The 17,730-nt window shown below is 43.7% G+C and overlaps 1 protein-coding gene across 1 annotated transcript in view; it reads right to left on the bottom strand.

Moving 5' to 3' along the window:
• Positions 1 to 1,818: 1,818 nt before the first annotated feature.
• The window catches only part of LOC135462616 (uncharacterized), a 40,203-nt gene continuing 24,291 nt past the window's right edge, over positions 1,819 to 17,730 (bottom strand). Inside the window, exons 14-22 of the mRNA XM_064739839.1 lie at positions 15,198 to 15,314; positions 13,445 to 13,530; positions 7,255 to 7,380; positions 5,046 to 5,141; positions 4,611 to 4,699; positions 4,317 to 4,405; positions 4,023 to 4,111; positions 3,729 to 3,817; positions 1,819 to 1,963 (exon numbers count right to left, since the gene is read on the bottom strand). Of these exons, the coding sequence (XP_064595909.1) occupies positions 1,819 to 1,963; positions 3,729 to 3,817; positions 4,023 to 4,111; positions 4,317 to 4,405; positions 4,611 to 4,699; positions 5,046 to 5,141; positions 7,255 to 7,380; positions 13,445 to 13,530; positions 15,198 to 15,314 (926 nt within the window). The remainder of the gene's footprint in view (positions 1,964 to 3,728; positions 3,818 to 4,022; positions 4,112 to 4,316; positions 4,406 to 4,610; positions 4,700 to 5,045; positions 5,142 to 7,254; positions 7,381 to 13,444; positions 13,531 to 15,197; positions 15,315 to 17,730) is intronic.

Here is a 17,730-nt window from a genome sequence, read left to right as displayed (position 1 = left end):
AGACGGCAATGCGATCTGAAAGGTCGTCAATATCATCTTTATATGTACATGTAGGAGAGACCGCAATGCGATCAGAAAGGCTGTCAATATCATCTCTACATGTACATGTAGGAGAGATGGCAATGCGATCAGACAGCTCGTCAATATCATCTATACATGTACATGTAGGAGAGATGGCAATGCGATCTGAAAGGTCGTCAATATAATCTTTATATGTACATGTAGGAGAGACCGCAATGCGACCAGAAAGGCTGTCAATATCATCTCTACATGTACATGTAGGAGAGATGGCAATGCGATCAGAAAGGTCGTCAATATCATCTATACATGTACATGTAGGAAGGACGGCAATGCTATCAGAAAGGTCGTCAATATCGTCTCTACATGTACATGGATAAGGGGCGGCCATGCGATCAGAAAGGTCGTCAATATCATCTCTACATATACATGTTGGAGGGACGGCCATGCGATCAGAAAGCTCGTCAATATCATCTCTACATGTACATGGAGGGACGGCCATGCGATAAGAAAGCTTGTCAATATCATCTCTACATATACATGTTTGAGGGACGGCAATGCGATCAGAAAGGCCGTCAATATCATCTCTACATATACATGTAGGAGAGATAGCAATGCGATTACAAAGGTCGTCAATATCATCTTTATATATACATGTAGGTGAGACGGCAATGCTATCAGAAAGGTCGTCAATATCATCTCTACATATACATGTTGGAGGGACGGCAATGTTATCAGAAAAGTCGTCAATATCATCTCTACATATACATGTTGGAGGGATGGCAATGCTATCAGAAAGGTTGTCAATATCGTCTCTACATCTACATGTTTGAGGGACGGCAATGCGATCAGAAAGGTCGTCAATATCGTCTCTACATGTACATGTATGAGAGATGGCATTGCTACCAGAAAGGTCGTCAATATCGTCTCTACATGTACATGTAGGAGGGACGGCAATGCGATCAGAAAGGTCGTCAGTATCACCTTTACATGTACATGTATGAGAGATGGCAATGCAATCAGAAAGGTTGTCAACATCGTCTCTACATATACATGGAGGAAGGACGACAATGCGATCAGAAAGCTTGCCAACATCGTCTCTACATATACATGTTGGAGAGACGGCCATGCGATCAGAAAGGTCGTCAATACCATCTGTATATATACATGTAGGTGAGACGGCAATATCATCAGAAAGGTCGTCAATATCGTCTCTACATCTACATGTAGGAGGGACGGCAATGCGATCAGAAAGGTTGTCAATATCGTCTCTACATGTACATGTAGGAGGAACGGCAATGCGATCAGAAAGGTCATCAATATCACCTTTACATATACATGTATGAGAGATGGCAATGCAATCAGAAAGGTTGTCAACATCGTCTCTACACGGTCATGTAGGAGAGACGGCAATGCGATCAGAAAGGTTGATTATCTTTCCATACACATGGTTTAGCTGACTGATGTGCAGGAATGTTCACTTAGTGACTCTTTCATAGAGTAACCTGTAAAAATGACAACAGTCAAAGTACACCATGCAAATGTGTAACAATGCTGCTCTTCAGGATACATGTATCTTGGCTTAATACTTCTATTACTGCGTGTTTGACTGAGTTTTCTCTATACGGTCCAGTTTTCAAATACACAAGTGGGAGGTGTTATATTATACTTTGGAGATTCCTTACTAGATTCCATTTATTTCACCCGAACAACAAATCACTGCCAACATTTCTATGTACAGGACAAAACGTGCAAACTACAGCTGGAAAAACAATGTTTTTGTGGTAAAATCTGACCAAATCACCAAACCCTTCCGTCGGCATACGCGGGATGAGCCAAGCGATAAGCGTGCCGTTTCCATGACTCCTCGGCGCTCTGACGTATGAGGTTCCTATGGCTGACGTCATCAGATTTCCTCTCTTTTGTCCGACGTTCTCTGTCTTGTCTGAAGAAGAAAGTGCAGCAGACAATCTTGCGAATTTTCTGTACATAATGTCCACGTGGTTCACGTAATTTATGATGTGTATACAGAAATAATTATGTGCGCCCTTCACTCACCTGATCCACACTGACATTTCATGCCCTTCACTCACCTGATCCACACTGACATTTCATGCCTTCACTCACCTGATCCACACTGACATTTCATGCCCTTCACTCACCTGATCCACACTGACATTTCATGCCCTTCACTCACCTGATCCACCCTGACATTTCACGCCCTTCACTCACCTGATCCACATTGACATTCCACGCCCATCACCCACCTGATCCACACTGACATTTCACCCCCTTCACCCACCTGATCCACACTGACATTTCACGCCCATCACCCACCTGATCCACTTTGACATTTCATGCCCTTCACCCACCTGATCCACACTGACATTTCACCCCCTTCACTCACCTGATCCACAATGACATTTCACGCCCTTCACCCACCTGGTCCACATTGACATTTCATGCCCATTACACACCTGATCCACTTTGACATTTCATGCCCTTCACCCACCTGATCCACACTGACATTTCACCCCCTTCACCCACCTGATCCACATTGACATTTCACCTCCGTCACCCACCTGATCCACTTTGACATTTCATGCCCTTCACTCACCTGATCCACACTGACATTTCACGCCCATCACCCACCTGATCCACATTGACATTTCACGTCTTTCCCCCACCTGATCCACACTGACATTTCATGCCCTTCACCCACCTGATCCACATTGACATTTCACCCCCTTCACCCACCTGATCCACATTGACATTCCACGCCCATCACCCACCTGATCCACACTGACATTTCACCCCCTTCACCCACCTGATCCCCTTTTGATATTTCATGCCCTTCACCCACCTGATCCACATTGACATTTCATGCCCATCACCCACCTGATCCACACTGATATTTCACGCCCTTCACTCACCTGATCCACAATGTCATTTCACGCCCATCACCCACCTGATCCACATTGACATTTCACCCCCTTCACCCACCTGATCCACATTGACATCTCATGCCCATCACCCACCTGATCCACATTCACATTTCACGCCAATCACCCACCTGATCCACACTGACATTTCATGCCCTTCACTCACCTGATCCACATTGACATTTCATGCCATTTACCCACCTGATCCACTTTGATATTTCATGCCCTTCACCCACCTGATCCACATTGACATTTCATGCCCATCACCCACCTGATCCACACTGACATTTCAGACCCTTCACTCACCTGATCCACAATGACATTTCACGCCCATCACCCACCTGATCCACATTGACATTTCACGTCCTTCACCCACCTGATCCACATTGACATTTTACGCCCTTCACCCACCTGATCCACATTGACATCTCACGCCCATCACCCACCTGATCCACAATGTCATTTCACGCCAATCACCCACCTGATCCACACTGACATTTCATGCCCTTCACTCACCTGATCCACATTGACATTTCATGCCATTTACCCACCTGATCCACATTGACATTTCACGTCCTTCACCCACCTGATCCACATTGACATTTCATGGCCTCCACCCACCTTACTTGTTGCTCCATCCCCGTGCTGGTCACAACATCCACATTGACCAGGAGGGAAGACACGAGGAAAGACTGGCCAAACACCTGAGTCTGGTAAAGTACAGTACACAACAACCTTAAACACACCTGTACTACGCCCTTCACTCACCTGACATGCTGCTCCATCTCCGTGCTGGTCACAACATCCACAATGACCAGGAGGGAAGACACGAGGAAAGACTGGCCAAACACCTGAGTCTGGTAAAGTACAGTACAGAACAAGCTAAAACACAACTGTGCTACGCCCTTCACTCATCTGACTTGTTGCTCCACCTCCGTGGTCGTCACAACATTCACAATGACCAGGAGGGAAGACACGAAGAAAGACTGGCCAAACACCTGAGTCTGGTAAAGTACAGTACACAACAAGCAAAAGCACACCTGTACAACACCCTTCACTCACCTGACATGCTGCTCCACCTCCATGCTGGTCACAACATTCACAATGACCAGGAGGGAAGACACGAGGAAAGACTGGCCAAACACCTGAGTCTGGTAAAGTACAGTACACAACAAGCTAAAACACACCTGTGCTACGCCCTTCACTCAACTGACTTGTTGCTCCACCTCCATGCTCGTCACAACATTCACAATGACCAGGAGGGAAGAGAAGAGGAAAGACTGGCCAAACACCTGAGTCTGGTAAAGTACAGTATGCAACAAGCTAAAACACACCTGTACCACGCCCTTCACTCACCTGACTTGCTGCTCGACTTCTGTGCTGGCAACATCATCCACACTGACCAGGAGGGGAGAGATGAGGAAAGGCTGGCCAAACACCTGGGCCTGGCAAAGTACAGTACACAACAAGCTAAAACACACCTGTACCACGCTCTTCACTCACCTGACTTGCTGCTCGACTTCTGTGCTGGCAACATCATCCACACTGACCAGGAGGGGAGAGATGAGGAAAGGCTGGCCAAACACCTGGGCCTGGCAAAGTACAGTACACAACAAGCTAAAACACACCTGTACCACGCTCTTCACTCACCTGACTTGCTGCTCGACTTCTGTGCTGGCAACATCATCCACACTGACCAGGAGGGGAGAGATGAGGAAAGGCTGGCCAAACACCTGGGCCTGGCAAAGTACAACAAAATCTGTTGATAAATTAGCGCACCTAAAATTGTTGACACTTTTGACAGCACTAAAAATAAATCATTGCTGATAGAAGGGTGTTTATGGTTAAATCAGAACTGGTTACACTTCGATTATTTATTAAACAAATACAGTTTTTTTTTATATATCCTTGTTTAGCAAATGGGATTAGCACAAATGATAATGTTGGAGCCAGATATAACTAATTTTTGACTTTATACCCTTGGCAGATACACCAATCCCGATGCCCCAGACAGTAAATGCAACTGTAGAATAACACATATGTGAGCAACAAACATCACTGTGCCTCCCTACACCAAGCACACACCTCGCCACGATGAAAGTATTCCATGAGACGTTGGACAGAATCAATGTCTGACATCAGGCTCCACGCCAAGCCATTCATCTTACTACTGACAGGATCCTGTGGAGGAACACATTTCAGTCAAATCAGAAATATCAGTACATGTAGGCAATGTGTGGAATATGCCACTCTTAGAATTAGAGGAGCAATGGATCAGGACATCACTATCAGGAAAGCAAAAGGTAAAACAGGAATATTCCAGAGCAGGAATATGTCAGGGGTATAGATCAAAGCAGGTCTATGCATGGCAGCAATAGGTCTATGCATGGCAGCAATAGGTCTAGGCATGGCAGCAATAGGTCTAGGCATGGCAGCAGTAGGTCTAGGCATGGCAGCAATAGGTCCAGGTATGGCAGCAATAGGTCTAGGCATCGCAGCAGTTGGTCTAGGTATGGCAGCAGTAGGTCTATGCCTGGCAGCAATAGTTTTCAGCAGGAACAGGCCAGAACAAAAACTGCACAGGACAGGAATAGGTAAGGGCAGGAATAATTCAGTCCAGGGATAGGTTAGGGCAGCAACATGTCAGAGCAGGAACAGATTAGGGCAGGAATGGGTCAGGGCAGGAATAGCTCAGAGCAGAAATAGGCCAGGAAAAAAATAGATCAGGACAGGAATAGGCCAGGGCAGCAATAGTTCGGGAATATGTCAGGGCAAAAATTGGTCAGAGCAGGAATAGGCCAGGGCAGAAAGAGGTCTGGGCAGGAATAGGCCAGAACAAGAATTGCTCAGGCTAGGAAGAGATTAGGACAAGAATAGGTTAGGGCAGGAATGGGTCAGGGCAGGGATAGGTTAGGGCAGGAACAGGTCAGGTCAGAAACATGACACGGCAGGAATAGGTTAGGGTAGAAATAACTCAGAGCAGGTATATATCAGGGCAAAAATTCTTCAGAGCAGGAATAGGCCAGGGCAGGAAAAGGTTAGAGTACTAATGGGTCAGAGCAGAAATACGTTAGGGCAGAAATAGCTCAGAGCAGGAAAAGGCCAAAGCAGGAATACGTCAGGGCAGGAACAGGTCAGGACATGAATAGGCCAGGTCAGAAATAGGTCAGGGCAGGGAAAGGTCAGGACATGAATAGGCCAGGTCAGAAATAGGTTAGGGCAGGAAAAGATCAGGACATGAATAGGCCAGGTCAGAAATAGGTTAGGGCAGGAAAAGATCAGGGCAGAAATGGGTTAGGTCAGGAATAGGTCAGGGCAGGAATAAGCCAGTGCAGCAATAGGTAAGAACAGTAATGGGTCAGAATGGAAATAGGTTAGGGCAGGAATATATGTAGATCAGGGTAGGAATAGGTTAGGGCAGAAATAGGTCAGGGTAGAAATGGGTTACGTCAGAAATAGCTTAGGGAAGGAATGGCTCAGAGCAGGAATAAGTCAGAGCAAAAATAGGTCAGAGCAGGAACAGGCCAGTGCACGAATAGGGTAGGGTAGTAATGGGTCAGTGTAGAGATAGATAAGGGCAGGGATAGCTCAGAGCAAGAATAGGCCAGAGCAGGAATAGGTTAGGGCAGGAACAGGTCAGTGCAGGAAGATGCCAGGACAGGAATAGGCCAGAGCAGAAATGGGTTAGGGCAGGAATAGACCAGGACATGAATGGGGCAGAGCAGAAATAGGTCAGGCCGGGAAGGTCAGGGCAGAGAGAGGGAAGGAAGAGTTTAAGGCAGGAATACAATACATGTAGGCCTGAGCAGAAACACATCAGGGCAGTAATAGGTCTGGGCAGGAATGGGTCACAGCAGAAATAAGTCAGGGTAGGGAGAGGGCAAGAGTAGGTCAGAGCAGCAATAGGTCACTGTAGGAATAGGCCAAGGCAGGAATACGCCACAATAGGCATGGGCAGGAGTAGGTCAGTGTAGAAATAGGCCAAGGCAGGGACAGGGACCGGGAAGGAATAGGCAGGAATAGGTCACTGTAGGAATAGGCCAAAGCAGGAATAGGTCATCGTAGGAGTAGGCCAGGGAATGAATTGGTCACAGCAGGAATAGGTCACTGTAGGAATAGGCCAGGGCAGGAATAGGTCACTACAGGAAATAGGCCAGGGCAGGAATAGGCCAGGTGGGAATATAATTGAAAAATAAAAAGTATGTTATCCATTACACAATTTCACACATCATAAAATTCTTAAAGACTTTGCTTATTCTTAAAGTACTTTTTATTTACTAAAAAACAGACTCACCTTAAGGAGGCAAATCTCATCAATTTCACAATCAGCCTCAGATTCAAACAATCCTTCAAGGCGCCGTGTGGTTGTGGTACCAGGGAGATTTGTCAGGTAGACAGCTCGCTTACGGCACTCGTCCACCTACAACAGTCACACAAATGTATGTGTTGTTTGTAAATAACTAGTGTCAGGCAGACAGTTTGCTTGCTGCACTGGCCAATCTACAAGAGTCATACATGTACAAATGTCTGTGCTGCTTGTAAATAACACAGGGACTGACGTGACCAATATTATGATTTGTGGCTGATGGTTCCTGATTGTTAATTTGGCCCCAGAAGATTGCAGACATGGTCAGAATATAAGAAGAACAACCTCCCTTAACCACAGGCTGTAAATGCAATAAATGGTGAACATTAGACGAAGAAGTCATTACAGCAGGTTTACACGTTATATCACGGTGTGGCATGAACAAGCACTTGTCTAGCCATGAACTTTACCATTACTGCTACTGTTGTCAGACACACCAGGCTGGCCTGACCTGAAGCACAGGCAGACACAGTTCACGTACATCCACAGCAATAAATTGTGGAACCTTTAAGTAACCCAGACAGAAGATAGTTATTCAGCAGTTAATAGTTGTCCTATGTGACTTTGCCATTTACTGGATCATACAGGCCCTCCTACCCTTGTATCAGATAGCCAGGGCACATGGATAATATTGTTTTTATTTATTTATTTGATAGGTGTTTTACTCCGTACTTAAGAATATTTTACTTATATGACGACGACCAGTATTATGATGGGAGAAAACCGGACAGAGCTCGGGGAAAGCCACGATCAACCGCAGGTTACTGGCAGACCTACACCGGGAGAGGAAGCCAGCATGAGCTGGACTTGACCTCACAGTGACCGCAATGTTGACAAAACCCCATACAACAAAGCCCCATCCATCAAAACCCAACACAACAAAACGTCACCCAACAAAACTCTACTGAAAAAAAAAATCATCCAACAAATTTTCCTCAACAAAACCCATTCATCAAAACCATACACAACAAAACCCTATACAACAAGGCTGCACCCAACGAAACCCATGCAACAAACCACTACTCTACAATACTCTACTCAACTCTACTACCATAAACTCCATACAACAAAACCTCACTCAACAAAACTCTATTGAACAAAATCCCTCCCAACAAAACCTATCCATAAAAACCCAACACAACAAAACCCCTCCCAGCAAAACCCATCCATCAAAACTATACACAACAAAACCCTCCACAACAAAACCTCATACACCGAAACTGCAGCTAGGGAGACCTGTCAAACAATCACACCCAAAAAACACAGTCCAACAAAACCCCATCCAACAAAACCTCACTCAAAGAAACCCCACCCAACAAAACCCTATTCAACAAAACCCAACACAACAAAACCCCACCCAACTAAACTCTACAAAACAAAACCTCACCCAACAAAACTCGACTGAACAAAACCCCACTCAACAAAATCCCACTCCAAGAAACCTGACCCAACAAAACCCCCACCCAACAAAACCCTACTCAACAAAACCCCATCCATCAAAACCCAAAACAGCAAAGCTCCACCCAACAAAACTCTACAGAACAAAACCTCGCCCAATAAAACTCAACTAACCCTAACCTCACCCAACAAAACCTCACCTAACAAAACCTGACCCAACAAAACTCTACTGAACAAAACCTGACCCAACAAAACTAAACTGAACAAATCTTACCCAAAAAAACTTGACTGAATAAACCCTCACCCAACAAATCTCTACTGAACCCAAACCTCACTCAACAAAACTCTATTGAACAAAGTCTCACTCGACTGAATAAAACCCCACTCAACAAAACCCTACCCAACAAAACTCTACTGTACATAACCTTACCCAATAAAACTCTGAACCAAAAACCACCAAACAAAACTCTACTGAACCAAAAGCCACCGAACAAAACTCTACTCAACAAAACCTCACCCGTGAAATCTCTACAGAACAAAACCTTACCCAACAAAAGTCTACTTAACAAATATAAGTGTCATGCCTGACACTATGACATTCATAGTCCGTAAAGGTCATTCCAAGTCCATAATCTCACCCAACAAAACTCAACTGAACAAAACCCCACTCATCAAAGCCTCACCCAACGAAACCTCACCCAATAAAACTTCACTGAACAAAACCTCAAACAACAAAACTCTACTGAACCAAACCCCAACAAAACTCTACTGAACAAAACCTCACCCAACAAAACTGTACAGAACAAACCCTCACCCAACAAAACTGTACACAACAAAACCCCACCCATCAAAACTCTATTGAACAAAACCCACACAACAAAACTCTCCTGAACAAACCACACCCAACAAAATTCTACTGAACAAAACCTCACCCAACAAAACCCATCCATCAAAACCCTACACAACAAAACCCTCTCAACAAACCACATCCAACAAAACCCCAGCCAATAAAATTACCAAACTCTTGTTAGAACTGTAAGCGAACAAACATAAGGGTATCTGTTTTAGACAAGAAGTTATTTTCACCCTTTTCAATGATGCTACACGCCTTTCTCTGACTGTAGGGTTTACATTCACCCTGTTACTTGTAAATACAAACCATAAACTTTAAAACACATTTAGTCTCATTTAAATGTGTACGTCTGATCATTTTAGTTTATCACAAAGACATTAACGTAAATTACCTTTGAGAATCTGAGAAACCAGGTGATCATCTACTTTTCTATACAACATTCTAATGTGTTTCACTCCTAGGCCAGAGAGTTGTTCATTTTTTGGCAACACCACTCAGGTCATTGTACAACGTGTGAACAGTGAAAAGGCCAGTGAATTGTTGTCACTGTTGGTATACTCTTTTTTACTACAGAGAAGAGCCATCAGTGGGTCTGCCATTCTCAGTCTTGGAGGCTATTCTTGCCTTATTCTCCTGCCATGTATGTCAACTATGTTCACTACCTCACAGATTGTCTGATCAGTCAAAATATTATCATTTTGCAAGGCATACCAGCCACACTGGTACTCCAGGGGAAATGCATGGACACAAGGAATTGATTTCTTGCAGCACGTTTTTCCAATTGTTTTTCTGGGAAATTAATGTTGCAATTCGAGTGCATGATCATGATCTCAATGGGCACGCTCATCCAGCAAGCCTTATGTCATTGCAAACAGTAGTGTGATTTTGCCTTCCTATTGCATACACATGTAACTGTGCCAGTTGAGGAAGGAGGAGTGCCAATATTACAGCGATAAAACGACAAACGAGATGACCCTGTATCAGTAAGGTTGAACTGTATTTTTGTTCACAATGCATAATACCAAACGCAGTACAACAACACAAGAGGAAGAGAAAGAAAAAAGGCCAGAGCGTGCACCGGGAGGGTGGATAACTCTGCACACACACTGACATGTAACCTGAATTACACAACCATAATACTTTGGTGCTGTGACATCACTGTATGTGCTGCAAGAGGAAGACGTCTTTTCTACGAATTCCTGCTTGTGACATGACACAGATAAAGCTGTCATGGTAAAATTTGGGTAGGAGTTACTGTAGCAATAATCATGTTTAGACTTGATTATGACAATGCTGCTTGCCAGAAAACAAGCTGTGTGTAAATGAAGTATACCTCAGATCAGCATATCTGTAAATCAGATATGCTACACCTCACTGGTATACCTCAGGTATACCTTCAGCACATTATCACAGTAAGGGATATCACTGTAATAGGAAACAAATGCAAAGATGAAGTCATGAGCCAGAACAGACATGAGCCTGTTGTTCATGAAACAAGCAGAAAAACCCTCCAGGCCTTCCACTTCATCTCATAGTTGCCATCAAAGGCAACTGCAGACACATTATAATTGTTTTCCTCCAAAACTGGAAATTTGTTTTTTCTGAAGAGTGTTGCCATTAGCCACAGTTTATTATAGGGGTCACACTATGCGGTCACAGTCATATATATGTAACACGATCTAGCAGCATTTGCACATCAAGATCTTCTCTGACACTATAAATCAAAATTCTACAAAGTTGGAACAACATTTCTGTAAAGAAAGCTGGACAGCAATCAGAAATCAACTGCCTATAAAAGTTAGAAAAAAGCCCTAGGAAATTGATTTTCTCTTCAGCTTTAACTTGTTCGGCATCCTGTCTCCCACTTCAAAACTGATGACAACATTATTGGAATTTAAATAATTCATACCCAAATTCATCTCTCCTCCCAATCTGATACACGGAATAGCTGAGATAAATGATCCACTGTAATGTCAGTACATTTTTTCTGTTCAAGAACTGGAATTTTTTATATTATTTAAATTCTTTACGAAAACATGTAATAGATGAGCACAAGGATTGTCAGAACTCAACAGAGATGTGCACCTGCATTTTCAGAACTCAACATGGATGTGTAACTAGATTGTTAAAACTCAACATGGATGTGTAACTAGATTGTCAGAACTCAACATGGATGTGTAACTAGATTGTCAGAACTCAACATGGATGTGTAACTAGATTGTCAGAACTCAACATGGATGTGTAACTAGATTGTCAGAACTCAACATGGATGTGTAACCAGATTGTTAGAACTCAACATGGATGTGTAAGTGGGTTGTCAGAACTCAACATAGATGTGTAACCGGATTGTCAGAACTCAACAGAGATGTGTAACCAGATTGTTAGAACTCAACATGGATGTGTAACTAGATTGTTAGAACTCAACATGGATGTGTAAGTGGATTGTCAGAACTCAAAAGAGATGTGCACCTGCATTTCCAGAACTCAACATGGATGTGTAACTAGATTGTCAGAACTCAACATGGATGTGTAACCAGATTGTTAGAACTCAACATGGATGTGTAAGTGGATTGTCAGAACTCAACATAGATGTGTAACTAGATTGTCAGAACTCAACATGGATGTGCAACCAGATTGTCAGAACTCAACACAGATGTGTAACTGGATTGTCAGAACTCAACATTGATGTGTAACCACATTGTCAGAACTCAACATAGATGTGCACCTGCATTTTCATAACTCAACACTGATGTGTAACCAGATTGTCAGAACTCAACATGGATGTGTAACCACATTGTCAAAACTCCACATGGATTTGTAACTAGATTGTTACAACTCAACATGGATGTGTAACTAGATTGTCAGAACTCAACATGGATTTGTAACTAGATTGTTAGAACTCAACATGGATGCGTAACTAGATTGTTAAAACTCAACATAGATGTGTAACCGGATTGTCAGAACTCAACACAGATGTGTAACTAGATTGTCAGAACTCAACATAGATGTGCAACCAGATTGTCAAAACTCAACATGAGTAAGCAGATTGTCAGAACTCAACATGGCTGTGTAACCAGATTACCAGAACTTAACATAGACGTGCACCTGGAGTGTCACAACTCAACATATATGTGTAACAAGATTGTCAGAACTCAACATGGATGTGTAACCAGATTGTCAGATCTCTACATGGATGTGTAACTAGATTGTCAGAACTCAACATGTATGTGTAACTAGATTGTTACAACTCAACATGGATGTGTAACTAGATTGTCAGAACTCAACATGGATTTGTAACTAGATTGTTATAACTCAACATGGATGTGCAACCAGATTGTCAGAACTCAACACAGATGTGTAACCGGATTGTCAGAACTCAACATAGATGTGTAACCAGATTGTCAGAACTCAACACGGATGTGTAACCGGATTGTAACCAGATTGTCAAAACTCAACCTGTGTAACCAGATTGTCAGAACTCAACATGGATGTGTAATGAGATTGTCAGTACTCAACATTGATGTGTAACCAGATTGTCAGAATTTAAGATTGACGTGCACCTGAGGGTCAGAACTCAACATAGATGTGCACCCGGACTGCCATATCATATGTGTTATACCTTGTAACTGGATAATGGATTATCCAGATAACACAGATGTGTACTAGGACTGTATCAGTACACAACAAAGACGTGCGCAAGGACTGTATCAGTACACAACACTGGGCATGCTAAAATGTAACCATACACAGTTGTATACAAACAGTAACATGCTCTGTAACACAAGATGATGACTGGTAACTAGTTGTTCAGCACAGCCTTACATGTACAATGCACACACTACACTGGCATCAGTGGATGAAGCTTACCTGGAGCCAGGATGGAATTTCTCGATCTTTCTTACAGCCAGTGATGATGTTCCACTCTTCTGAGGATAGTACCACTGTTTGTGTGCCTGTCCAGTCAACAAACAGTAAACTACAAGTATGTAACTAAAAAGCTTGACTGTCATGCACATCACCATGTATGTCACTAAAAAGCCTGACTGTCATCAACATCCCCATGTATCTCACTAAAAAGCTTGACTGTCATCAACATCATCATGTATGTCACCAAAAAGCTTGACTGTCATAAACATCACCATGTATGTCACTAAAAAGCCTGACTATCATCAACATCATCATGTATGTCACTAAAAAGCTTGACTGTCATCAATATCATCATGTATGTCACCAAAAAGCTTGCCTGTCATCAATATCATCATGTATGTCACTAAAGAGCCTGACTGTCATCAACATCCTCATGTATGTCACTAAACAGCTTGACTGTCATCGACATCCTCATGTATGTCAATAAAAGGCTTGACTGTCATCAATATCATCATGTATGTCACCAAAAAGCTTTCTTGTCATAAACATCATCATGTATGTCACTAAAAAGCTTGCCTGTCATCAACATCCTAATGTATGTCACTTAAAAGGTTGACTGTCATCAACATCATCATGTATGTCACTAAAAAGCCAGTATGTCATAAACATCATGTCACTAAAAAGTTTGACTGTCATCAACATCATCATGTATGTCACTAAAAAGCTTGACTGTCATCAACATCATCATGTATGTCACTAAAAAGTTTGACTGTCATCAACATCATCATGTGTCACTAAAAAGTTTGACTGTCATCATGTATGTCACTAAAAAGCTTGACTGTCATCAACATCATCATGTGTCACTAAAAAGTTTGACATAATCATGTATGTCACTAAAAAGCTTGACTGTCATCAACATCACCATGTATGTCATTAAAAAGCTTGACTGTCATCAACATCACCATGTATGTTAGAGAATACATGCATATCCACCATGCTGAAGAGGATCTCCAAAACAAGACATTAGGCATAATCATACACATGAGTTTTTGTCTTCAATATAACTCGGTTCCAATTAAAAAATATTTTAATTGCTCTGTACAGCTACTACCTAACAGATGCGCTTATCTAAATTGCTCTCTCCAGTTAATGTCTGAGCTGACACGTGCTTACCTGAATTCCTCAGAACAGATGCTATCTGGCAGACATGCTTATCTCTGGACTGCTGCTATCTGTCGGACGTGCTTATCTGAATTTCTCAGTAAAGCTGCTATCTGACAGATGTGCTTACCTTAATTCCTTGGTACAGCTGCTATCTGACAGATATGCTTACCTGAATTTCTCAGTACAGCTGCTATCTGACAGATTTGCTTACCTGAATTTCTCAGTACAGCTGCTCTCTGACAGATGTGCTCACCTGAATTCCTCAGTACAGCTGTTATTTGACAGATTTGCTTAACTAATTTCCTCAGTACAGCTGTTATCTAACAGATGTGCTCACCTGAATTCCCCAGTACAGCTGTTATCTGACAGATATGCTTACCTAAATTCCTCAGGACAGTTGCTATCTAACAGAGGAGATTACCGGAATTCCTCAAGACAGTTGCTATCTGACAGAGGAGCTTACCGGAATTCCTCAGGACAGTTGCTATCTGACAGATGTGCTTTGCGGAACTCAACAGTACAGCTAATACCTGACAGAGGGACTTATCTTTATTCCTCATGACAGTTCCTATCTGACAGAGGGACTTACCTGAATTCCTAAGGACAGCTGCTATCTGACAGATATGTTGCAAGGAAAGGAAAGGCACCTGTTTAGCCCTGTAATCTGTGACAATCGACACACAGTCTAGTAGTCGGCCTACTTCTCCTGTAAACAAAAATGTCATTTGTGATAGATATTTGGGATTTATACTCGACATTTGCAAACGTTATGTTGGGTCCTACACTTACATGTATACAGAGGTGACCAGCGTTATGTTGTGTCCTACACTTACATGTATACGGTGGTGACCAGCATTACGTTGGGCCCTACACTTACATGTATACGGACGTGACCAGCATTACGTTGGGCCCTACACTTACATGTATATGGTGGTGACCAGCGTTATGTTGGGTCCTACACTTACATGTATACAGAGGTGACCAGCGTTATGTTGGGCCCTACACTTACATGTATACGGTGGTGACCAGCGTTATGTTGGGCGATACACTTACATGTATATGGTGGTGACCAGCGTTATGTTGGGTCCTACACTTACATGTATACGGAGGTGACCAGCATTATGTTGGGCGATACACTTACATGTATATGGTGGTGACCAGCGTTATGTTGTGTCCTACACTTACATGTATACGGTGGTGACCAGCGTTATGTTGGGCGATACACTTACATGTATATGGTGGTGACCAGTGTTATGTTGGGTCCTACACTTACATGTATCTGACACGGAAGGAAGGGTGCAATGTCAGAGCAAGATGTTCACATCATAGGCCCGTCATACAGCCAACATAGGTGTGTATTATCGTCATATGATGGGTGCGAGATCCAACCCTCCTACACATAACATTTTACGTCATACACTAACATTCAAACATAAACTTCATCTAACTTATAACAAATGCCGTATTGATCAACACCAAACTTGTTTGTTCTCTCAGAATAGAAAAAAACTATTCACAAATGGTCTAATTGACAGTGTGATTACCAAATGACACATGATCATGATAATACACAGATTGAGGTTATTACTCGGTAAATGCAAAACCATAGCCTGCACGTACAATACACAAATTTCTTCAATGAAAAGTTTTCTGAGGTAGTCAATTTAAGTGCTAAATATAGTGTATAGTACATCAGACTTACACATGACAATTTTAAGCACTGGCAATGCGTTTACGATGTTACCTTTCCACTGACACTAATAAAAACGCCGATAATTAGGGGAAAATCAACCTGCCTTCAATGAGTGAGAGTTAGGTGAATGATAGATCATTCACTAATACTTTTCTCATCACCATGCCTGCCTTACCAGATTGAAGATACATTGTGTCACGTGTACAGCTAGTGTGTAGGTAAAGGCTAAACTGCCGTAATACAGTCTGAACGCGACTACATGTATCAGTCCATCAAGATCGACGTAAGATGCAATCAGGGTGGTGCCAACATCAGCGAACAGGCCTACAGTCATGGCCATAAGATCCGTGTAGGATCCACCCCACACACGATCAAGATGCCCGTAGGATGGGCGGATGATACGTGTAGAGTCTATCATTAGGGCCGGGCAATACTGAAACAGGACATGGCAGTACTGAACCAGGACCTGGCAGTACCTAACCAGGAAGGGGAGTACTAAACCAGGCCCGGGCAGTACTGAACCAGGACCGGGCAGTACTGAACCAGGACCTGGCAGTACCTAACCAGGAAGGGGAGTACTAAACCAGGCCTGGGCAATACTGAACCAGGACCGGGCAGTACTGAACCAGGACCTGGCAGTACCTAACCAGGAAGGGGAGTACCAAACCAGGCCCGGGCAGTACTGAACCAGGACCGGGCAGTACTGAACCAGGACCGGGCAGTACCTAACCAGGAAGGGGAGTACTGAACCAGGACCTGGCAGTACTGAACCAGGACCTGGCAGTACTGAACCCGGAAGGGGAGTACTGAACCAGGACCGGGCAGTACTAAACCAGGACCTGGCAGTACTGAACCCGGAAGGGGAGTACTGAACCAGGACCGGGCAGTACTGAACCAGGACCGGGCAGTACTGAACCAGGACCGGCCAGTACCTAACCAGGAAGGGGAGTGCTGAACCAGGACCTGGCAGTACTGAACCAGGACCGGGCAGTACCTAACCAGGAAGGGGAGTACTGAACCAGGACCGGGCAGTACTAAACCAGGGCTTGGCAGTACTGAACCCGGAAGGGGAGTACTGAACCAGGACCGGGCAGTACTGAACCAGGACCGGGCAGTACTGAACCAGGACCGGCCAGTACCTAACCAGGAAGGGGAGTGCTGAACCAGGAACGGGCAGTACTGAACCAGGACCGGGCAGTACTGAACCCGGAAGGGGAGTACTGAACCAGGACCGGGCAGTACTGAACCAGAACCTGGCAGTACTGAACCAGGACCGGGCAGTACTGAACCCAGAAGGGGAGTACTGAACCAGGACCGGGCAGTACTGAACCAGGACTGGGCAGTACTGAACCAGGACCGGCCAGTACCTAACCAGGAAGGAGAGTAATAAACCAGGACTGGGCAGTACTGAACCAGGACCGGGCAGTAC

The sequence above is a fragment of the Liolophura sinensis genome, chromosome 2 (assembly GCF_032854445.1).
Source record: "Liolophura sinensis isolate JHLJ2023 chromosome 2, CUHK_Ljap_v2, whole genome shotgun sequence".
NCBI lineage: Eukaryota > Metazoa > Mollusca > Polyplacophora > Chitonida > Chitonidae > Liolophura > Liolophura sinensis.
Note: the sequence above shows the minus strand (reverse complement) of the source record. Positions and strands in the feature narration are given on the sequence as shown.